Here is a 25048-nt window from a genome sequence, read left to right as displayed (position 1 = left end):
GTAACTATATCACTCCGCACTGTATCCTAGATTAATACACTGATCCCTGTCTGTTGACACTGAGGTTTATGATCATCATTACATGTGCACTTAATTTATCAATGAGTGATATCCTAGTATTGTTAGCCTGAAGCTGTGAACTATTATGTGAGTAATATAGGACAGTAGAGGCCTTGGTCCGGTCCGATAGTGTGAGTTATGGTTGCTGAGTAGTGGTATAATATGACGTTTGGTACACGATACCCCACTAGCATAAGCCCGGTTATGTGTATATTTACGCAGTTTTGTTACATTGGTCGAGCACAGTTTTCCATGCTGGACCATGTATTGGATGGGGTGTTTTTTGTTATTGTAATGCTTCCATCATTGCTGAAACATGGAGAATACAGTAAAGCCACGGTGCTCAAACTTCACAACATGCCTCACACTCAATGTAATGGCCACAGTCACTAAATCATACATTATTATTACCTGGAATATTAGGGGACTGGAGTCACCCTAAATGAGACACAGGGTATTGGCACAACTGCACAGACGCCACGCTCACCTTGCTTTCCTGCAGGAAACACACCTTACAACACCAGAAGCCCTAAAACTGCAGCGCAATGGAGGAGACAATTGTTTCATACCTCATTCTCGGCTTATGCCTGGGGAGCAGCCATATGGATAAGGGCAGGGATTTTGTTTTCATTCCAAGATACGAAAATTGACACCCAGGGGCGATATGTATTTCTTAAGGGACTCCTAGACGGAGAACAAATTATGCTCGGTTGCTTTTATGCGCCAAACCAAGAACAGGATGCTTTCCATGCACCTTTATCTACCGTGTTGTCAGACTGGTTTCACCTCCCTTGGGTGCTGGGTGGGGACTTGAACGCAGTACTGTGTGTCCTCCTCAACCGCTTACACCCACCCCTTTTGGGAGCGGCGCTGGTTCGTCAGGCCAGAGCCTTGCGACAGTGGGTTGATGGGTGCAACTCCTCCAGACATCCACCAGGTCCCAATGTAGGGGCCAAGGAGTACTCTTTTTGTTCCTACCTGCATATACTCCATTCCCCTTTAGACTGCTTCCTGTGCATTTCCAGCATGCAATCTCACATAACACACACCACATATTTAGGTAAGACATTATCTGACCAGATTCCACTCATAATTCAGCTGGCCTGCGGATGGGTACCCACCCCGATACCAACATGGCACTTACAGCCCACGCTCCTGGAAGACACGATCTGAAGGGATACCCTAGCTACCACTATAGACACATACTTCTCAGAAAACACAGGCACGTCCTCCTCCTCACTGATCGAATGGGAAGCCTTTAAAGTGGCAATAGAAGGATCCTCCATTTCTATGCAGATGAGGGCGCGGGTGGATATTCTGAATGACCTCACAAAACTAGAAAATAATCCGGGCTCTTTGGAACGGGAGGCAACCCTAGATGACACTAGAGCAGTACAATTACAATCAGCACAGATCAGACATGCACAACTTTCAGAGCGCTAGTGCTCTGTGGATAGCAGATCCTACACCCAAAGGGCACATACAGAGGGCGACAAACCGGGCGCCCTTCTTGCCAAGCTAATTAGACCGCAGCAGTCTCCCATGCCTATCTCAACAACACAATCTCCACAGTTGGGAATAGTGAATAGTCAAGCTATCAACGAAACCGTTCGTCAATACTATACTGATCTCTACGCTGCACCCCTGCCTGTAGACTGTCACACAATGCACAGGTTTCTAAACCAACATCTGCTCATGAAAGTGACAGCACTATAAAGAGAAGTGTTGAGTGCTTCAATCGCGATTACTGAGATTGCAAGGCTCTTAAGGAGATGGAAAGTAATAAAACCCCTGGGTCTGATGGGCTACCAGTAGAATTTTATATGCCAATCGCCTACTCCCTCAACTGGAGAAATTTTATAATAGTCACTCAAGGAAGGTATGCTCCCAGTAATAATTTGAGAGGCAGTGGTGACTTCGCTTCTTAAACCAGATAGACCTCCTGCACAGATGTCCTCTTATAGACCCCTATCTATTTTAAATACTGAATATAAACTCGTCAGTAAAGTATTAGTGCATAGACTGCTCCCACTCCTTTCGCAATTACTACACATGGACCAATGTGGATTTGTTCCATGCCGTGGTACATCTATGAATATCCGCCGTCTATTTCGGTTAATAGATGAGACGAAGCACAAGTATCCGCACGCGTGCTGCATCTCCTTAGATATGCGGCAAGCATTCAACACTCTCAGTTGGAACTACATGCTGGCATCTCTGAAAGCCTATGACGTACCTCCAGAATTTATACAGTGAGTGAAGCTATTATATATGGCTCGACTGCTAGAGCCAAGACGGGAGCCCATATATCTTCCTCTTACCCCATCTACCGTGGATCTAGACAGGGGTGCCCTCTCTCCCACCTTTTTTTTGTATTGGCATTAGAACCCCTGGCACAGCACCTTCGTTACAGCACAGGTGATTGGGGGATTTTGCTCGGCCCCACGCTTGCTCCTTATAAGCAGATGACATGATACTTTATTACGGGGATTTATGGCAGGATCCAGAGGGGGCAGCACAGATTTTTTCCTGATTTGCACTCCTTTCATGGCTTCAAATTATTCCCGATAAATGCTATGCATATTCCTCTAGGGCACCTATCCAGATCCCTTGATCTGATTTGGCCCTATGAACAGTGCACTTACACATGTATTCTTCTGTTATCTTGGTATTCGTATATACCGGGACCAGGCAGATTTACTAGAAGGTAATTTAGGCCAGACGATTACATTGTTCAAGGCCCAAGATGATTTCTGGACTACGTTACCCCTCTCATGAAGAAGAGGCAAAAATGGTGCTGTTGGCCAGTGTTTTATACCATTTTGTAAACCTGCCGCTCATGGTACCACTCCTTACTAATTTCTCTAATATGTGGGGAGGGTCGCCGCCGAGTAAGCTTGTCGAAACTACAGTTACCCCGGGTCACTGGTGGCCTGGGAGCCCCGGGCTTCAAAGTCTACTGGATAGCGGACCAGATCCAATGGCTGTCCTACTGGCTGTCCGGTCACAACCTGGAAGACATAAAGGTTTCATACATGCATCGACTGATCTGTCCGGGATCCCCAAAATAACTCCTGGGGCAACCTTACAACTGCGAATGGTGTTGGCTTACTGGAAATTAGCAACACGATACACAGCCTCATCAACCCCCTACACACCCAACATAACCTTTGTGCGGTCTCACTACCCCCTCCGGAACAATCACGGCAGCTATGCTGCGAATGTGGGAACAACTGAGACCGCTTACACTAGGGGATCTGTTTGACGATGGCATGTTAGTGCCGCACTCAGACTTTGTACAAGTACACGGTCTACCTGACGTTCTTTTTTTAACTCATGCTAAAATACTGACCTACGTACGCACTTTTTGGGCACCAAAGGGAGCTGAACCAGTAGCACACGAAGCCCTTCAGATCCTACACACAATGGGTCTCGGCAGACATCTTATAAGATGGCTATACCGAGGGATTCGTGCACATCTGCACACAGCATTAGATATGCTGCAAACTAAGTGGACAACTGATTTAGGTAGGGACATCACGGTTAAGGTGTGGACTTATATGTTATAATATGCTAAAAAAGTATCCAGCTATACTAGATTTAAACTGATCCAATTTTACCTATTCAATCGTGCATAGCTAACTCGGCATAGGCTTAATAGAATGTATTACACAACAAGGGCACAATGCCCTCGATGCCGACCTTCTCCATATGCTCTAGACGTGTCCGTCCCTCTCACAGTACTGGGCTACTATCAGAGCCACTTTGATAGAGATCACGGAGGTGACAGTGGAACAGGTGCCTTCTTATTGCCTCCTGGGGTGGGAACCTAACACACGAAGCTCTAAGGTAACTTCACGATTCTGGCTCCGTTATTGGCGAAATGACAACTAACCAGGTGTTGGAAGTCCCCCCATGCACCAACCATTGGAGGGAGGAAGTTCTACGCTGGAGCCAGGCTGAAAGCTCAGCTCTTGGGAGAGAAGAATACAGGGGGTTGAGATGGAAATCAATATCTCTCGAGTGGGACACACTAGTAGAGGTGTTTAGAGCCCAGAATGAGGCACATGATTAGTAGCACCGAGGAGAGCAGCGTCCCTTAAGGAGGCTGAAGGTGAAGAGGGAATAGAGAGGTTGAGGCTTATCCTAACAACGAACCAAGGAGATCCTTGTTTGGCCTCACACTCCCCGCATAAGGACCACAATGGGTGGTGGTGTGTGTAAACAGATCACATATGTTACCCCCCCTTTACTCTAGCAGAGGTACTCCTACGAGGCACTCCGACACTGGCAACATAGATGGCTTAACTCATATGGTTAGTGAGGTGGGGAAGGAGGAGGGAGGGAGTATTAGGGATCGGTGTTCTTCAATACTGTTAAATAATATATGAATATGCAGTTCCTCTTGTAGGTCTGGAATGTCGATATCTCTGCTATATATGTAGAGGCAATTGAACTGTGCGATATATGCTGAACTGTAATGAGGCAGAATATCAGTAAAAGTTTGTTTAACCAAAAAAAAAAAAAAAAAAATGATATTTATATATAATTCAGCACAGATTGCTATAACCGCAATGCACTACTTTCGCTTCTTAAACCCAGTGCTTAACTTGGACAGGAATGAATGCCGGTGCCCAGGTCTTTGCTCAGAAGCCTATGGTCACTGCAAATGAATGTCGGAAACGTGAATACAAACGTTGCGTAGTGCTAAACCCATTGCATGCCTCTTTAATCCACTGCAGACACTCCCTGCCTTTTTCAGGTTCCTGCTTTCTCCCTTTGTGTCGGTTTTCCGTTTACTCATATTCCATCTTTGCGTTTTGAGTGTTTTTTCTTCTTTTGCTATCGTAAATGTCTGATGCTGAAAAATAAGTGTTGGTGCCCAAAAATAAGAGCCGGTGCCTGAAAATGAGTGCCAGTGCACCCCACCGGACACAAGTTAAGCACTGCTTACATCCTTTGGGTTTACAATCATTGAAATCTCTATGAAACAGTAGCCTTATGAACAGCAAACCAGCTAGCAGGACAGGAAATTAATAACAATCTTATATCCTGTTGTGTTTTTGATGGCCGGGTAACAAAAATCAGGGTGTCAGTCATGTGGGGTTTTACCTAAAACATGGCACTTCCATTGCATAGGGACAGAGTAGAAAATGTACCCTCTCTACAATTACATAATTAAAGAGGGAAACTGTTGTTCATCATTCAGATGAAAAAAGGAACTGAAGGACTGAAGTACTGATCCACCCCTAGGCCATGCTATTCACTGTTTACAAGGCAATAAACATAATATTCTTAGTAACAATTAAATTTCAGCCTGAAGGAGACTTCTGCTAAGTGTGTGACCTGCCTCTTACAGAAGTCAGGTCAACCTCATTTAGTTGGAATTTTGCAAACCTCTCAGTCACTATCTTCCATCAAAGCACCACCTACAGGATATGTCAGAAATCCCCATTAAGTACCTCCAAAGAATGACAAGCCACTACTTACCTATCAAATTCTTTAGGGTTTGGGACTGATGACGTCATGCTCTCCGACACAGAGGCCTGTGGGTCTTTCTTAGTTGGCTCCAATCCAGACTTGATGTCATTAAAGTTTTCATACTTCAGAGCCTGCACTAGTTGCAGTAAGTACATCAATAAATCCTGTGATTAAAATAGCCAAAAAAGGTTAAAAATCGCAAAATCGCAAAAGGTTAAACAGTCAAATGCAGCAAAATGTTCAAGGATTCTTATAACTCTTATTGATTGTATTTTCCACCTCCACACACACAATACACACCACCACCTTTTGATTAGTCTTTTGTTTGTACCTTTTTCAAATTTGTATTTTGAACATGTGAGTGGCCCAATTTATGGCATGTGTAGGGCATACTGCTATCACTTGCACATTTCTGTGCTTTGATGAGTTGGAGTCTGAAATAAAAACTCGCTAAGAACTGCGTTTTTTTCAGTTAATTCCAATGGTTTATGATTTAATTAATTTACAAATCCTGCTGTACACAACACTTAAGCTCATTGGGGCCTGTGACTAGGCCCTGCTCCCAGCTCCTCCCATAGCTGCCTAACCCACGCTGCACATGGTCTTTGACTGTGTGCTGTTCAACCCCTACAGTGCATGGCCTAAAGTATCCATTCTGCGCTGTGCCCAACCACCTTCTGTTGTGTCCTGAAGGGGTCGAGTTAAGGGCTTGCCTGGCGTTGCATCAGGATTAATTCACTAGCTGCCAAATGTCATGCAGATTAATTGAACAATACCAAACATATTAATGAAAGAAACTTTAAATGTCTGCCCATTTATCTCTGCCCACCCCAATTGTTGTGCTCAAAACTTGACATAATCAACAGTAAGGTTAACCTGCTAAACATCTGACAAATTTTGTGTGGACTTATTAAATGTGCAAAATTTAATAGGAGATGTACACTTCACCCTTCACTTTAAATCTTCCCCCTCAATGGACCTGCATTAAATTCAGACAACCAAGGAGGCTACATTTCGGCTACGTTTCATGCAGATCCATCAAATGGAGCCACGTTTAGAAAAATCAAAACATTTCTGGGCCCTTCTTTAACTCCCCTCCCCAAGAGAATCTGAACAAAATCCAAAATACCAGAACCAGGTGCAAGTTGCGAACTGCCTGCCACATTTAATGCAGATTTTTGTGTTTCAATTCTTTATAGAATTTTCTCATTACTATGACAAGAGTGGCACATTAGAAATACATAGATCAATTGCCACAGAAGGCAAGAAAATCAGCAAAGTAAAATGCTAACCCAAAATCCAACTCTAGACCATATCCCCATCAAAACAAATAATAATTGTTGGACTTTTGGCCATACGCATGGTCATCCCTAGTCTTTTTGCCTCCTTCCTCCTGGTTTTTCTGACCTTTCGCTGTTGGCTCTAGGACTCTGAGCACTTTATCACTACTGACCAGTGTTAAAGTGCAGGTGCTCTCCCATCTAAAGTTGGTATGATTGGCTTATACCTGATTGGCATATTTAATTTACCTATAAGTCCCTTGTACAGTGGTATCTCTATACCCAGGGCCTGTAAATTAAATACTACTAGTGGGCCTGCAGCGCTGCTTGCGCCACCCACTGAAGTAGACTTTCAAACCTGTCTCAGGCCTGCTAGCGCAGGGCCTGTGTGCGCAGTTTTCTGCCACAGGGACCTGGCATCTAAATTTACTTGCCAGGCCCAGGACTCCCCTTTTACTACATGTAAGTCACCCCTAAAGTACGCCCTGTGGGCAGGGTGCCATGTATGTAGAAAGGCAGGACATGTGCCATATTGCATGGCCTGTCCTGGTAGTGACAAACAGCCTAACTTGGTGTCTCACTGCTGTGAGTGCTGCCTTCTCATAGGATTGCATTAGAAATGCCCTGCCTTATGTGTAGGGGTATTGTCTGATTTATGAGGGCTAGCGTAGGCGTGTTTGGTATGGTTGTGATGGTGATAATAAATACTGCTTACTGGTGTGGGTGTATTTTTTATTACTATCACAGAAATGCCACTTCTAGAAAGTGCGCATTTATCTGTGCTTATGATTCTGGTGTTTTGCAGCTTGACTCCAATCCACGTCTGGGCAGAGTGACAGTTGGGGCTTTGTGCATACTTTTCAGACAGCCTGTACACAGGGAGGGTGGAGGTGTCACTGAGGTGCATCTACATACTGAATAGTCTCCCTGGGCTGAGAGAAGGGAGAGGCGGGGCACACCTACATTTGTAAAGGCTGTGCCCTGGCCTCACACAATAGGGTCGTTAACCCCCCACTGATGTTTGGAGCCTGTGCTGAAAGGAGAGAGGGGGCACTCCCAGAACCAGTTGTAACTGGCTGGAACCTCCTCTCCCTGTCATTGTAAAACACTGTAAAAAAAGGACTATAAGTACAGGGGAATTTTCCCCACAATTTGAACACTCTTGGAACTTGAAACTGGACACAGAACGCTGATGAATGGACTCACCAGGAAACCGCCATGGACTGCTGCTGCTGTGCTGACCTGTGACCTGCCTGGTCACTAGGAGGAACTGCCACCATCTGCACCCCTTGTGCTGGCCTGTAGCTGGGCCCACCAGCCCTGTGCTCCTTCTTGTTTAATTGTTCCCAGGGGCAGGGTGCTGTGGCCCCTGACCCCTGCTACGATCCTGCTTTTATGAGGAATGAGGCATTCTTTTGATGACTGAGGCTGCTGAGGGACCATTGCGCTTTGAAGGCGCTTTTCTTTTGCTAACAGAGAAATCACCGCCGCAGCCCGAGCTTGTGGATGTGCTCTAGCGCTTTGAAGGCGCTTTTCTTTCGTGCAGGGAAATCACCGCCGCAGCCCGGGATTTAAAATGTGTGCTAGCGCTCTGAAAAGCGCTCTCCTGCTGTTTGGGATCACAGCCGCAGCCGGGTTTTCAAGTTATTGCCGAGCGCGAGGATCGCGCTCAGCTCAGTGCCCCCGGGGCACAAGAAACCCCTTTTCAAAGTAACTAGGAGCAAGCCTGCTCCTAGCGGTGCCCCCGGGGTAGGGATCGCTCCAAGGAGCGCCCCCGGGGCACCGGCCGGCCCGACCTGGTGCCGGTGTTGCCATCGGAGCAGGAGGGAGAGGAGGACACCTCTCCCTCCCCTGCTCCAGCCCCGGAGGGCTCGCTTTGCAGTGCGCGGCCGGGGAGACAGCCTCATCGGAGGCTCGCCCCCGCCGCCAACTCTCTTGTGGGCCCCCTCGTGGGCCCGAGGCCATCACAAAGGGGTCTCCCCTGCTGCAAGGGCCAGCGGAGGCCCCGGGAGACCCCAGGAGTTTGCGGGCCCCCAGAGGGGCCCGTTCGCAGAGTGGAGGGGGTGCGTGGCGCCCCCCTCCAGATCCTCAGGATTTCCCTGACCTTGGCCCCCACAGGAGGGCCGGTGGAGGCCCGGGGGGCCCCCAGTGATTACGGGTCCCAGGAGGGGCCCGTCAGGAACGCTGAGAGGGTGCGTGCCGCCCCTCTTTGGCCCAAATATGCACAGGAGGCCCCCGTTTTGCGCAGAGGAGCGCCGGGGGCCCCATTGGTTGTTTAGGCACTGGAAGTGCCGCCCCATTATTCGTTTTAGGCACTGGAGGTGCCTTTTCATCATTTTTCAGGTACTTTAAAACGGACTAATGTAACGTTGATTTAAAGTTCTTTTTACAGACTTTGTAATTATGTTATATTGCCTGCCTGTCCTATGATGTGTTTACATATGTGTGCACATGTTCCTTTTATGGGCATGACTTGCTAATATGTTTGCTTAACTTGCCATAGGTTTTCTAATGTTCCTACTATGGGCGTTTTATGATATTCTTATGACAAGTGTGCTAATGTGATAACGTGTTTCCTGACTACTGCTTATGTTGCAGAATACTGAGTAACCTGTGTGTTATGTGTGACTACTGCTAGTTTGCAGAGTAACTAATGTGTAACGTTCTGACAACTGCTAAGGTAGCAGGATAGTACTGTTATGTGATGTTGGTCTGATAATTACGTTGTGTACAATACAGGATATTTTCATATAATCTAGTGTTGTGTTTCCTTGGTGGTGGGAATATTGCGTCACATGTATGTGTGTGTTGTGCAGACGCTTTACGCATTGCCTCCGGGTTAAGCCTGACTGCTCGTGCCATGCTACCAAGGGGGTGAGCAGGGGTTATCTTGGACGTGTAACTCCCTTGCCCTGACTAGAGTGGGTAAGTTCTGCCTGGCTGAGGTGCATACCCTAGCCAACCAGAAACCCCATTTCTAACATTGGAAGTCAGCGGTGAGGATAGGACTTGCGCTTGCACAATACCATTGTGACTCATTATTTCACTACAAGGATTGCGTTTAGACCATCACATGTTTGGCTTCTCTTAACTTTCTCTCTTTGGTCATTTTTCCTGTTTTCAGTTCTCACGCTTGGGTATTGTGGTTGTCACAGTTGAGTTATTTGTACCTTTTCAAGATGGGGCTTACCTTTGATTTAGAGGACCTGCCGTTTTACACGCAGGAGGAATTAGAGGGGTTCTGTAGAGAGAGAGGGCTGCCTGTAGAAGGGGACCTCAGGAGATCTCTGAATTTCTTTGAAAGGTTTGTGACATTTACCCAGGGAGGGAGTGTGCTTAGGGGGTACCCAGAGGATCCTGAGTGTAGCGAGGGTTCCCAATGGGAGGGCTCCCAGACCTCATCCCTAGAGAGTGGTAGAGAGACTGATCAGGAGGGTGAGAATGACCGGTTGGGGACGCCAGTTGACAGGGAAGGCCCCAGTGATAGGGAGTCCCTTGCTGGGTCCAGTGTAAGAAGCAGGGCTACCTCTCATTCCTTGACGCCTGATGAGCTAAGAGATAGGCGGGAAGAGAGGGACCTGAAGTTGCAGTTAGCGCGCCTAGCTGTTGAGGAGAGAAGGGCTGAGGTAGAGAAGGCCTTAGTACAGGAGAGAATGGCAGAGGCAGAGAGGGCCTTTGCCAGAGAAAGACTCGCTCTAGAGCGCAGTCTGAAGGTTCTGGACTCACCAGCGCTGCAGGTGGAGTCCAGTGGTGGCAGCAATGTACAGTGCTGTAGCAAAGATGTTCCTCACATACCCATAGATCTGGTACCTAGGTTCCAAGAGGGGGGTGACATACGTCAGTGGTTAAAGGAATATGAGAGGGCTCTGGTAGAGCGCAGGATCCCTGAGAAGGATTGGGGAACTGGCCTAGGGAGTTTTATTCCTGAGGAGGGGAGGGATGCCCTACTGACTCTAGAAGAGAGTGACAGGGAGGGGTACTCCGCTGTGAAGAACGCACTGATTGTGAAGTATGGTTTTTCCCCTGAGGAATACAGAAAAAGGTTTAGGGGTGGTAAGAAACTGTCCCACCAGTCTTGGGAGGAGTTTGTGGAGGATTGCTGCATTGCACTAGATGGATGGGTGAAGGGTAGCACAGTAAACAATTTTGAAGGGCTGTTTAATCTGATTCTCAGAGAGCACCTGTTTCGTTGTTGTTTTTCAGAGTTACGCCAACACTTGTCAGTGTGTGAGCTCTCTGACTCCAGGGAGCTTGCAAAGGAGGCAGACTTCTGGTTGCGTACCAGAGGGTCTGGTGTGACATTAGGGGGTGTTCCTAATGAGAGTGGTCTAGGTGTTTCCCAACAAGGTGTGGTGGGAAAGGAATGGAGTGTCCCAGGTAGGTCCCAGTGGACTGGGATGGGTGAGGGACCCCATGTCCCGTCTCTGAGGAGAGGGAATGGGGCTGGGCTGAGGCCCAAGGTGCCCAAGATACCGTCCCAGGCCCCTGAAGGTTCCATGAGTGAACGCCAGGAGGTGAGCCTAACCTGTGCCGTAGGGCCAGCTGTTCAGAAGGATCCCATTTTGTCATTAGGACTTAGGCGGGTGGCTGGTGATAGCGTTCCGCCGGTCCTGGTGTCTGGTAGTCTCGCTCTACAGCGGAGGAGGCGGAAATCCAGGCATAGGGTTGAGAGGGGGCTGCGGGCCCCAGTGGAGAACCTGGAGGGTCAGGGGTCAGCTCTGAGAGCAGAGCCCCCCAGGAATGACCTTGGTGAGACCATTTCTGGGCTGGGGGGAATCCAGACTCTGTCCGATGGGCAGAGGTCAGGAGACCTGCGCCAGCCAGACTCTTGTGTGGCCCTTGGGGAAAGTGTTTCCCTGATGGGGGGTAGGTGTGCCCCCCAGGAAGTCCTGGTGCGCCAGGCAATGATTCAACCGCAGGGTGGTGACTCTGGGTTGGATGATCAGGTTCAGGGGGTAAACTCTGACCTGATGGGGAGTACGTGTGCTCCCAAGGAAGTCCTGGTGCGCCAGGCAGTGGTTCAACCGCAGGGTAGTGACTCTGGGTTGGATTGCCAGATTCAGGGGGTAAGCTCTGATCTGGTAGGGGGTAGGTGTGCTCCCAAGGAAGTCCTGGTTCGCTGGGCAATGGTCCAGTCTAAGGGTGTCGTCCCTGGACTAGATAGACAGGTTCAGGGGGTAAACTCTGACCTGGTTGGGGGGGCGGTTAGTGTGCTCACCCCCCTGTGTGAAACTTCTGGTGGCTTCTCCCGAGGTGGGGAGACGCAGGACTCTGGAAGTGGGGTTCAGGGAGGGGGAAGCCCGCCCCGGACCCCGGTGCAACTCAAGGGTGTCGTCCCTAGGTTGGGTGGTCAGTCGCCAGGTAGTGATCCTGGGCTGGCGAGAAAGTTGTGCAGGGCTGCTGTACCCAGCACCCTGGCAAGTGTGGATTCTGGTGATACCCCTCCTAGGAGAGGAGGGCGGGATCCTAGAAGGAGGGGTAGAGGGAGGAGGGCCTCGCCTCTAGCCCCTGTAGAACCTATGGGTGCGGACCCTAGGTTGGTGGATCAGTGGCAGGGTAGAGCCCCTGAACTGATCGGAAATGGAGTGGAGACAGGTTGCTTTGCACCTGGGGCTACCGCCCCCCACTCATTATGGTTTCAGAGACCAGAGGCTCCTAGATGGCCTGGGGCCTGGTTCTGGCCATTGGCAGCTAGAGAATCCCCGTGGGTTGGTCTAGGCTGCCTGGGACGCATTGACAGAGAGATCCCAGTGGAGTCAGGAAGGCGTAGAACTGGAACATGCCCCTGCTGTTGTGGGCCTGGGTCCTTGTTCTATCGCCCCAATCAGGAAAGTACATCAAGGTATTGATTGTTCTCCCCTGGATTTTGGCTGGTAGGGGGTTGTGTTGGACTTTTGGCCATACGCATGGTCATCCCTAGTCTTTTTGCCTCCTTCCTCCTGGTTTTTCTGACCTTTCGCTGTTGGCTCTAGGACTCTGAGCACTTTATCACTACTGACCAGTGTTAAAGTGCAGGTGCTCTCCCATCTAAAGTTGGTATGATTGGCTTATACCTGATTGGCATATTTAATTTACCTATAAGTCCCTTGTACAGTGGTATCTCTATACCCAGGGCCTGTAAATTAAATACTACTAGTGGGCCTGCAGCGCTGCTTGCGCCACCCACTGAAGTAGACTTTCAAACCTGTCTCAGGCCTGCTAGCGCAGGGCCTGTGTGCGCAGTTTTCTGCCACAGGGACCTGGCATCTAAATTTACTTGCCAGGCCCAGGACTCCCCTTTTACTACATGTAAGTCACCCCTAAAGTACGCCCTGTGGGCAGGGTGCCATGTATGTAGAAAGGCAGGACATGTGCCATATTGCATGGCCTGTCCTGGTAGTGACAAACAGCCTAACTTGGTGTCTCACTGCTGTGAGTGCTGCCTTCTCATAGGATTGCATTAGAAATGCCCTGCCTTATGTGTAGGGGTATTGTCTGATTTATGAGGGCTAGCGTAGGCGTGTTTGGTATGGTTGTGATGGTGATAATAAATACTGCTTACTGGTGTGGGTGTATTTTTTATTACTATCACAGAAATGCCACTTCTAGAAAGTGCGCATTTATCTGTGCTTATGATTCTGGTGTTTTGCAGCTTGACTCCAATCCACGTCTGGGCAGAGTGACAGTTGGGGCTTTGTGCATACTTTTCAGACAGCCTGTACACAGGGAGGGTGGAGGTGTCACTGAGGTGCATCTACATACTGAATAGTCTCCCTGGGCTGAGAGAAGGGAGAGGCGGGGCACACCTACATTTGTAAAGGCTGTGCCCTGGCCTCACACAATAGGGTCGTTAACCCCCCACTGATGTTTGGAGCCTGTGCTGAAAGGAGAGAGGGGGCACTCCCAGAACCAGTTGTAACTGGCTGGAACCTCCTCTCCCTGTCATTGTAAAACACTGTAAAAAAAGGACTATAAGTACAGGGGAATTTTCCCCACAATTTGAACACTCTTGGAACTTGAAACTGGACACAGAACGCTGATGAATGGACTCACCAGGAAACCGCCATGGACTGCTGCTGCTGTGCTGACCTGTGACCTGCCTGGTCACTAGGAGGAACTGCCACCATCTGCACCCCTTGTGCTGGCCTGTAGCTGGGCCCACCAGCCCTGTGCTCCTTCTTGTTTAATTGTTCCCAGGGGCAGGGTGCTGTGGCCCCTGACCCCTGCTACGATCCTGCTTTTATGAGGAATGAGGCATTCTTTTGATGACTGAGGCTGCTGAGGGACCATTGCGCTTTGAAGGCGCTTTTCTTTTGCTAACAGAGAAATCACCGCCGCAGCCCGAGCTTGTGGATGTGCTCTAGCGCTTTGAAGGCGCTTTTCTTTCGTGCAGGGAAATCACCGCCGCAGCCCGGGATTTAAAATGTGTGCTAGCGCTCTGAAAAGCGCTCTCCTGCTGTTTGGGATCACCGCCGCAGCCGGGTTTTCAAGTTATTGCCGAGCGCGAGGATCGCGCTCAGCTCAGTGCCCCCGGGGCACAAGAAACCCCTTTTCAAAGTAACTAGGAGCAAGCCTGCTCCTAGCGGTGCCCCCGGGGTAGGGATCGCTCCAAGGAGCGCCCCCGGGGCACCGGCCGGCCCGACCTGGTGCCGGTGTTGCCATCGGAGCAGGAGGGAGAGGAGGACACCTCTCCCTCCCCTGCTCCAGCCCCGGAGGGCTCGCTTTGCAGTGCGCGGCCGGGGAGACAGCCTCATCGGAGGCTCGCCCCCGCCGCCAACTCTCTTGTGGGCCCCCTCGTGGGCCCGAGGCCATCACAAAGGGGTCTCCCCTGCTGCAAGGGCCAGCGGAGGCCCCGGGAGACCCCAGGAGTTTGCGGGCCCCCAGAGGGGCCCGTTCGCAGAGTGGAGGGGGTGCGTGGCGCCCCCCTCCAGATCCTCAGGATTTCCCTGACCTTGGCCCCCACAGGAGGGCCGGTGGAGGCCCGGGGGGCCCCCAGTGATTACGGGTCCCAGGAGGGGCCCGTCAGGAACGCTGAGAGGGTGCGTGCCGCCCCTCTTTGGCCCAAATATGCACAGGAGGCCCCCGTTTTGCGCAGAGGAGCGCCGGGGGCCCCATTGGTTGTTTAGGCACTGGAAGTGCCGCCCCATTATTCGTTTTAGGCACTGGAGGTGCCTTTTCATCATTTTTCAGGTACTTTAAAACGGACTAATGTAACGTTGATTTAAAGTTCTTTTTACAGACTTTGTAATTATGTTATATTGCCTGCCTGTCCTATGATGTGTTTACATATGTGTGCACATGTTCCTTTTATGGGCATGACTTGCTAATATGTTTGCTTAACTTGCCATAGGTTTTCTAATGTTCCTACTATGGGCGTTTTATGATATTCTTATGACAAGTGTGCTAATGTGATAACGTGTTTCCTGACTACTGCTTATGTTGCAGAATACTGAGTAACCTGTGTGTTATGTGTGACTACTGCTAGTTTGCAGAGTAACTAATGTGTAACGTTCTGACAACTGCTAAGGTAGCAGGATAGTACTGTTATGTGATGTTGGTCTGATAATTACGTTGTGTACAATACAGGATATTTTCATATAATCTAGTGTTGTGTTTCCTTGGTGGTGGGAATATTGCGTCACATGTATGTGTGTGTTGTGCAGACGCTTTACGCATTGCCTCCGGGTTAAGCCTGACTGCTCGTGCCATGCTACCAAGGGGGTGAGCAGGGGTTATCTTGGACGTGTAACTCCCTTGCCCTGACTAGAGTGGGTAAGTTCTGCCTGGCTGAGGTGCATACCCTAGCCAACCAGAAACCCCATTTCTAACAATAATGAATAACAACTAAAACGAGGGGAAAAGAAGAATACAACTGTCAATGAAGATAAGGGGAGGAAGAACCACCCACCCGCAGTTAGAGGGAAGAATAGGAAGGCTTAACATCCACAACGTGAAAGAGAAATAATATGTCCTTCTGTCCGCATCCAACGCAACAACAATGGGGGTCAAAGCCTTAGGAACATATTGAGGAAGGCACCTGGAAAGGGAACATGGGGGTCTGCATAAAACATGAAGCAGGACGAGGTTCACCGTAGACACCCTAAATGATGACTGGGTTTGACACTTCATTCTTTAAGGAAAGAGTCCCAGACCTCATCAAATATATTCAATTTGTCATTTGGCTTATAAATAATGCACTTAAAGCATGCCATATCACATGTTATACAACTAGGTTCTTAAGAGTTGATCTGCAAAAGAAGCAAAATCACAAATTTAGAGCTGTGGCGAGCCATCTATGAACATGTTGGGTTACTGAAGGGAGGTCAGAAGTATCATGTAGCAACACCAGTCGAGCTGTCAAAGGTCTGTCTACTCCGATACCCTTTCTCAAATGGTCGCAAACCTGCAACCTGAAAGTGAAATTCTGAGGTATTTTTTTTAAGATAGATAAATATTGATGTAACAGTGTTTTATTTGGACATACCTTTGCTTTGCACATATAAAGATATGAACTGCTGTACGAATTTTCACAATAGTCTTCTCAGGATGCATTAGAATCACGAGAACATCTTTTCACTGTCCTTGCACAAAAGGGCTCCAAATAGAACTCCATACTCAGCATCAGGAGGAAAGGGCAGTCTGTCACTCAATGGAGTATTACGACTCCAAGGACATCTGTCATAAAGAGGCCTGCCACAGAGCTTTCCATTGGCATTAAGTAAGCAAATGCTGTATTACATTTCACAATGGCAGACTTTTTAGCTGCTAATCGTTAAGCAGCAGACACTTTGTATGTATAAAGTATACAAATAAATCTCTCTTTCCAGTATTTATTCTATTGTGTTTTTATAGTGCCATGGTCTGATTTTGTAACCACTGTTTTGCACATATGCAGTACTTGTTTGGCTTCTAGCAAAAGCCTCTAAACATGCCCCCAAAATGTCCTGTGTGTGTGATGATTCAGAGAGATCTACCATATTTAGAAAGTTAACCTAAACAAAGTCCAATCATAAACAGCCTCTGCATGTGTACAGCCTGGGAATATTCATTCTAAGGTTTGAGATAAAAAAAAGAGCATGTTATGTTCAGAGACCCTTGAAATCAGAAAGATGTATTATGGGAGCCATGCTGCAATCCAAAAAATCGCCCACTATGATCCCTGGCATAATCAGACAGGTTATCACAGCTCTGACACGCAAATGCTGCCATGATTTGTGACCTAGTTGTGTGGCACCAAATGAGACAAGTGGATTTTTTATAGGACAGGCAGATTTCTGAATCAGCTAGTCCCTTTGGCATGTAGATATTTTTTTTAAATCCAACACCAATGTTAGACAGAAAAATGCTCACCTGACGTTAGGGTGTATTACTGCCCTAACAAGAAGGTCCGCAAACCCTAACCACAAGGTAGTAGGGCTGGAGCTCTAACCCAACTTCACTTTTTCTGTGAGTAAGGGAGTCAATAACCTGTTTGACTTTCTCCATCTAAATGTAAAGATAATGGAATTCCCTGAAAGCATCCAGCACAGGATGGTAGCTAACTTGCGGATGAAAGAAGAGCAATGGCTCTGGGTTGTAAATAGCCACTGTGCTAGTGTAATACAGTATCCGTAGTAGAAATAAACAAGAGAAACGCCCATGTGAAGCTGACAGCTAAAGGCCCAACCCCTTTAACCTATTAGATCTTATTTGTGGTTACACAACTGGCCCTATCCTGCAAGACCCACCGCAGAATTTAAAAAGATGAGACAGAAAATGTTCGGTATGACAAGAGCCTGCATTTGCAAGTGCACATCCCACTGAAAGAAAGTCAGGCCTGGGGAGAGAACCAATTGTTAGCAGATGATGTGGGAAGAGGGACCAAAAGTGTCAGCAACCACCAATGTCCAGTTGTCTGCAACACAGAGGTGCACAACAGATCCGTTGAAGTTAATAACTTTGGAATTATTGTTAAGCATCTGCATGTAACACAAGAACGTAGGGCGTCGGGTTGTCTACCATGGGCAGGTTGGGATACTACAATCTTTAGGAATCCTGCATATGCTACCTGTAACTCATTGTGTGAGTGTGGATAAGGTTGGATTCAGTTCCAGTTATTTGGTGCCTTCAGCATGGAAGGCTGGGCTTGCTCAAGGGTGGGCCATCTCACATAACTGAACCTTAGTAAGAAAGATATTGGTTAAGTTGGGCGTCACCTGATTGTGTGTCAGACAACCTATAACAGGAGCTACTAGTAATCTTCTGCAGAAGCTGCTGAAATAGCTAGTTCTTGGAGAGAAGCATACAACCTGATTTTCAGAAATGAAGTTGATCCATAAATGTCGACACATGAAGGCTCCATGATTACTTAAGTGTGCGTGCTTTCCCAAAGTAATCGTAATGTAATCACAATGGTCGTAATCATACACTGAAGTTCCTCACGTGGAATACTCGATTCCTCTTCCTCACAGGTGTAGCACCAGGGCTGATAGAGTGCACAGGAAGAGAATGGAAACGTCCCAGTAGTGACCAGAACAATCTCTCTAATACCACGGGACCCGATCCAGGTCAGATGTTTAGAGAATCTCAGTTACATAAAATGAATCTAACAGGGGATCACTTGCATAGTTGCGGAAGTTGTAAACATTTGGCACGGATCCACACGTCGTGCTCCAGTGATGGACACTAAAACTCTGACGCATGTTCCATGGAGCCAGCTATTTCTGGCATTATTCCTCAAGCATCTGAGACGTAGGCCACTATGTTATCTAAAAAGGTTCATCGCCTAAACTACCTCCTAACAGTTTTACTCCAAATTACTTCAGAGTCCAACGCTTATCCTCTACGGTGTAAACTAACTTTCCAAAGTGCTAGTTCTGCGTAAATGAGACAACCTGGCCCTGTAAACAAGAGGAAGTAAATGCACGCGTGCCCACCAATAACACTAAACTGCAGGAAAAGGCCTGATGCGTAGAACAGACAGTTCCAAAAGGAGGTGCGGGTGCACGAGCCGTTAGGAGCACAGGCACGAGCGGCCTCCCTTCAAACTACTTCAATTCAGGGTCCTTAGAGCGTTAATTCAGTCAAACATCACGGGAAAGAATGTCGGTTGTTTTCGTAGGTGAGCACCTGGACCCCCACACAGTGGCTTCACCGTCCACAAAGGCATGTTCTGTTACAACCACTCCACATGCCCCCGCTCATTCCATTTAACAGAAAGGAATACATCAGAGATTGCTATGGCAATCGGCACATTCTTTCGAGCGCAGAACATTTCCCAGCAGGGTCTTCGGATTGCAAGAACACAAAGGAGCATGAAAGCGAATTACTGTACCTCGTCGTCTGCCTGCTGCAGCCTGGCAACCGCGTAGCGCCGCACCGTGGGGTTGGTGAACTGAGAAGACAGCAGCTCCAGAGAATCCTCCACGTCCATGGGCTTCCACTTGCCCAAGAGCTCCAGGGCCTGCTTGGCCTCCTGAGCCAGCCCCCAGTTCACACACTTCAGGAACTTGGTCAGCGCCTGCAATGTGGTTCGCGGTGGGAAAGGGACAGAGAAGAAAACTCAGTTATCTGTTCTCCAGACATCACTGATAGACTTTGGCAATACGATTCTGAAGACAGCATTTCAATGGGTGTTTTTTAGATTCACATTGATGAGATTCAGAAACGTGTATATAATATGAGCAATGATTTCATCTGATTGTATACGTAAAATAGCGTAAGGAAACCGGGGAATATAATCTAAAACGACTCATCAATACCCTCCTTGGCAATTATGTCTCATTAAAATTATGTCAGAGGAGTAACAGTACACACAAAGGGATGCGTTGCAGGATTTTGATGCACTCCCTGAGTGTAGCTGACAATTCGGGTCCCTTATAAAAAGGTGAACCAGTAATTTATATAGTAATCATTTACTGCTCAACTCGTGTGCCCTTTCTGGTATGTAATAAAGTGTAACTTTTTCTTATTTCTAGTAAGCATTTAGATATTTTTCGGCTTATGTTCTCATATACAACTTCTGCTGCCCAGTAACTTATTCACCTTTTCCAATTTTAGAAACTGTTGGAAAACAGACACTTCAATCAACTCATGACTCTACTGTGGTAGACGAAGTGCAAACATGGGAGTGTAAAACAGCCTCTCCAGACGCACGTGTGCCGAGGGAAGGTGTGCGTGACTCCTATCCCCCCCCCCCCCCCCCAAGGACTGTTGCATTTGGTTTTGCGATAGAGATTAGTGTGACATACAGAAGAGTTAAGGTGAGATGATCATTTAATCAGTACATGGTTACAGGCACCACAGAAAGCTCACTCATTGCATGGCGATGCAAGTTACACCTTGTTTGAAATGGGGTCTCTGGTTGGCAGTCAATTTGCACCCTGTCCAAGTAGGGACCCTCACTCTAGTCAGGGTAAGGGAGTCACAATTCTAAATTAACCCCTGATCACCCCCTTGGTAGCTTGGCACGAGCAGTCCGGTTTATCTCAGAGGAAATGTGTAAAGTATTTGTACCCACACACAATAACAGAGTGAAAACACTACAAATGGACACCACACCAGTTTAGAAATAAATAGACCTTATTTATCTAAGTAAAACAAGACCAAACGATAAAAATCAACATACACAAGCAAAGATATGATTTTTTTAAGATTAAATCCCAATATATAACTCAGAAACAAAATGGCTCCAACTGGTGCTATCACGGCGTCATGACAGTCTCGTTCCCAACAGTCTGACGCCACTCGCAAGGGAGTGTGGTGCTGGTCACGGAGTTGCAAGGACCCAAGGTACAGTACCTTCGAAACGAAGCAGAGTCAAAGACGTTGCACGGAGTCAGGGAGGTGAGGCAACGCCAGTGTAGCTTCTGTGCCGTACTGCTATCGGAGAGGTGAGGTGTCACTTCTTTACTGCTACGCATGGGAGGTGGGGCATCGGCATGAAGGCAGCGGAGGTGAGGCGACGTTGGCAGCTAGGCGCCAGTTCCTTACAATCCGGCAGGGTTGATGAGTCCAGCTGGTCAAGACACAAAAGGTGTTGCGGTCACACCACGGGGCCACACAGGAGTCTGGTGTCACAGACGTCGGTGACATGGCACTTGGGACTCATGATGTTGCAGGATGTTAGAGGCGCTGCGGCAGCGTTGGGCCTGCGGTGTCGCTCATCGCACTTCAGCAGGGGCCACGGCTTTGGATGCAGGCAGTAGCGTGGAGTCGGGTAGCGGCACCAGTTCTGGAGACGTCGGGAGTTGATGTGCCTGTTTCTTCTTGTTTTGTGCCAGATTTCACTCCCAAGGGCCCAGGAACTACAGTGGGCACCTCTCGACAAGTCAGGGTCCTCAGCAAGAGAACCCAGTGGCTGGCAGGTGAATTCTTTGATGTCCCTGAGACTTCTTAACAGGAAGCAAGCTCAGTCCAAGCCATTGGAGAAACTGCACAAGCGGGATACACCAGCAAAGTCCAGTCGTCGTCCTCTCCAAAGCAGAAGCAACAACTGCAGGCCAACCCAGCAAAGCACACACAGCAAAGGGGACAGTACTCCTCCTCACAGCTATTCAGCTCTTCTCCTTGGCAGAGTCTCCTCTTCATCCAGAGGTATTCTCAAAGTGTGGGGTTTTGGGTTCAATACTTATACTCATTTCTGCCTTTGAAGTAGGCAAACTTCAAAGAAAAGTATTTGTAGTACACAAGACCCTGCCTTTCCTGCCCTGGTCCCAGACACACTCCAGGGGGTTGAAGACTGCATTGTGTAAGGACAGGCACAGCCCTAGTCAGGTGCCAGTGCCAGCTCCTCCAGCACTCTAGTCAAGGAAGACCCACCAGGATATGCAGGTCACACCTCAGCTCTCTTTGTGTGACTGTTTAGAGTGAATTCACAACCAGCCCACCTGTCATCCTGACCCAGAAGTGTATTCCACAGCCAGGCAGAGGCACGGATTGGTTAAGGAAGAAAACGCCCATTTTCTAAAAGTGGTTTTTCAAACATGCAATCTAAAAAACACCTTCACTAAAAGATGTATTTTAAAATTGTGAGTTCAGAGACCCTAAACCCCATCTCTCTATATGCTCCCAATGGGAAATTACACTTAAGAGATATTGCAAGGCAATCCCCATGTTAACCTATGGGAGAGCTATGCCTTGCAATAGTGAAAAACGAATTTGGCAGTATCTCACTATCAGGGCATGCAAAACACACTAGTACATGTCCTACCTTTTAAATACACTGCTCCCTTGGGCCTAGCTTAGGGATGCCTTACATGTACTAAAAGGGAAGATTTGAGGCTGACAAGTGGGTGCACTTGCCAGGTCGACATGGCATTTTAAAACTGCACACACAGACACTGTAATGGCAGGTCTGAGATGGGTTTACAGGGCAACACATGAGGCACAATAAGTGCTGCAGGCCCACTAGTAGCATTTGATTTACAGGACCTGGGCACATATGGTGCACTATACTAGGGGCTTACCAGTAACTCAAATATGCCAATCATGGATACCTAATCATAATTCACACACGGAGCACTTGCACTTTAGCACTGATCAGCGGTGGTGGAGTGCACAGAGCACCAAAACCAAAAAAAAATGAAATCCAGCACACAGTCAAAAATACATGAGGCAGAGGCAAAAAGACAGGTGAAATCACACCAAGGATACCAGGTCTAACGCACCTCAAACTATCTCAATTGTAATACAAAGTGGGTGGAATATGAAACTCCATGTGCTCTGTGATCACGTGTGACCTCCAAAATAATTACAGAGACCCATCTCAAGCAGTTTCTGCTTTGTCTTCGGTAAAATAACCTGCTTTCAATGATGACAGAGACATCCATCACAAGGCTATCAGGAGGACATAATTCCATTCACTTGTTACAAAAAGCCAACCACAGTATGGGAGCTAAAGCTTTGACAAGTCCTGCAGACTGGAGTGATTACAAAGCATTTGTGTTTTTCTCCAAAGTGCAGTGTTAAATAGAAGGAAGCAGAGCACTCAATTTGTGAATTAATATTCTTGCTTTCTCCAGACAAGCTATTTCATACCATTCCCTGCAACTGAAAAGAAACAATAACATATTGGCCAGATAATGTGGTCAAAGGGGCCGATTAGAGATCTCTCTGAGGAACAGGCAATTAAAAAGCCAGATCTCCACAGACTTATTTTCGCTTTCTTCTTTACGTTGTAATTGTAGAAGGTAGTTCTGGATTGGACGTATACCCATGATGCATTACAGGACTTCTTCAGTAGGGAGAAGAGAGGGTAGTGCTCTGGCTCATACATCAAATTGGATCGGGAATTGAGCAAGAGCTAAACACCGGCATGAGGTTTCCATGACTAGTTTGACTATAGAAGTGTGATGGACAGGACTGAACTGGAAACCAAAACAGCTATGAGAAAAATATTAAACATTTCCCAAACTGCAGGAAGCCAGGTCATGGGGGCTTTCAAGGTGGAGTCATAACACTCCATGCTGCACGTCATGTGTTAAAATGCTACCTATGAGTACAAAGTGCAGATTTTCATAATGATACTTAACCAATTAAATGCCAACTAGGCACCAGGACATTTCATTATGTGGCTTTTCTATTAGTTGTGTTAGAATCTCGCTTGTGGGGCCAGGGGAAAGCAGACGTTACTGCTCCAACTGCAAGGGTTGTGACTTTTTACTCCTAAAGTCCTGGGGCCCGACACACTATGAAACCTGAGCAACTGGAACAAGTATCCTTTCAGCACTTGACTCTCAGTGGTAGCACATGCCGACAAGTCCAAGTCTTCTCAGGGTGAAGTAGACACGGGGGGAACATAGGCTCACAACTCAATATACGTTCACGCAGTAGAAATGACTGTCTAGTCAAATACTTGCTTTTATGAGAAAAGGAGTATTTATATACCAACATAAACAATACTCAGTCCCATGATGTTGGGGCTGTAGTGTTTTAACAGGTGGGTCCTTAAGTCCCATTCCCCTCCCCCTAGCGGTAGTGGTTTTTCCCAAATGCACTGTAGGCAACATTCAGGTCAAGTTACACTAGTAGGCCGAGTCTCAGGAGTGCCACTCTGACTCCAATTAAAGTCAAACGTATTCCAGCACTGAAGTGCTACATTGTCAGGCAATTTCCCCCCACACCAGCAGGACCTCCGCAAACGGAGTTGCCAAGTGCAGCCTCTTCCCGGGGCTAAAGCTGCAGTGGCTGTCTCCAGTGAGTTTCTCACACAAGGCCCTGCAGAGTCAGCATCAGGACCCCTTCAGTTACTCAAATGATCTGGGGGAGGGTGGGTGTTAATTAGTCATTGGAGCTCTTCCGATGCTGGTATGTTTTCTTGGGTCCTCCCCAAGGAGGTTGGAGGGATTTTCGATGCTCCTGGTACTGATCCTCAGTGGTGGCTTGGGCACGCATGGGTTACCATGGTATGGGATGGTACTGCATAAGGGATTACTGTCCTCAGTCTGCAAATGGGATACGCCATAAGGCTCGACTGGCACAGCAGTAATCTTCACGGCGGCCCCACCTGGCATACGGGGTCACCGACTTCACTCCACACAAGGGCTACGGCCGTATCCGTGCAGCAAAGTTCATGGCTCATTTTAGGGCAGCCCACATCTGGCATACACAGGCAGCTAGCTCACACCTCGCTACACAGATCCAATCGCCAGAATCTCCCACTGAACCTCGCACCCTCCAACGATCTCCCCTTCCTCACAGGACAAACTGGTCTTGGCAAGCAGACAGGCACTGGTGCTGCAGGCTCTGGAGGCAGGTGATCTTGAATTTCCGGGGTAATGTCCCTCAGCCAGGTGGGAGACTGGCAGGTCTTAGCCTCCAGCCCTGGTCACAGGTAGAATTTTTGCAGAGCTTGTACTCCTCACACAGCCCGACTGGCAGCATGACATTTGACAATTTTGGGGGCCTCAAGTTCCCCTTCTTATAGTTCAGACACCAAATGTGACTTAGAGTATGAGCCTTTGAGGCTTATGCCGAGGAAGGCTTCCTTTTGAAATGCCTTCTCCTCTTTACCCTGTCCTTTCTCCCGAAGCAGTCTTTCGGAGTAGGAGCAAAGACAAAGCTGGTAGCTCTCACAACACAGGCAGTGAAAGTGACTACAGGTTCACACCTGAATGTCTACCACAGTGATGGGTGTATCAAAAGGTTATCCAAGGGCCTCCACCTACACTCTTTATGATTTCCCTGTCAGCCCCATCTCCTTCCTGAGATGTGCCAAGTCCCCTTTCCAGTGACCTCTCTCTGAATCAAAAAGCACCCTTTGAAGTACA

General features: G+C 48.0%; 1 protein-coding gene across 1 annotated transcript in view; it reads right to left on the bottom strand.

Moving 5' to 3' along the window:
* The window catches only part of PIK3C3 (phosphatidylinositol 3-kinase catalytic subunit type 3), a 699052-nt gene that overhangs the window by 358130 nt on the left and 315874 nt on the right, over window positions 1–25048 (bottom strand). The window contains exons 10-11 of the mRNA XM_069218786.1: window positions 19114–19299; window positions 5551–5705 (exon numbers count right to left, since the gene is read on the bottom strand). Coding sequence (XP_069074887.1) covers window positions 5551–5705; window positions 19114–19299 — 341 coding nt within the window. The remainder of the gene's footprint in view (window positions 1–5550; window positions 5706–19113; window positions 19300–25048) is intronic.

The sequence above is a fragment of the Pleurodeles waltl genome, chromosome 1_1, assembly GCF_031143425.1.
Source record: "Pleurodeles waltl isolate 20211129_DDA chromosome 1_1, aPleWal1.hap1.20221129, whole genome shotgun sequence".
NCBI lineage: Eukaryota > Metazoa > Chordata > Amphibia > Caudata > Salamandridae > Pleurodeles > Pleurodeles waltl.
Note: the sequence above shows the minus strand (reverse complement) of the source record. Positions and strands in the feature narration are given on the sequence as shown.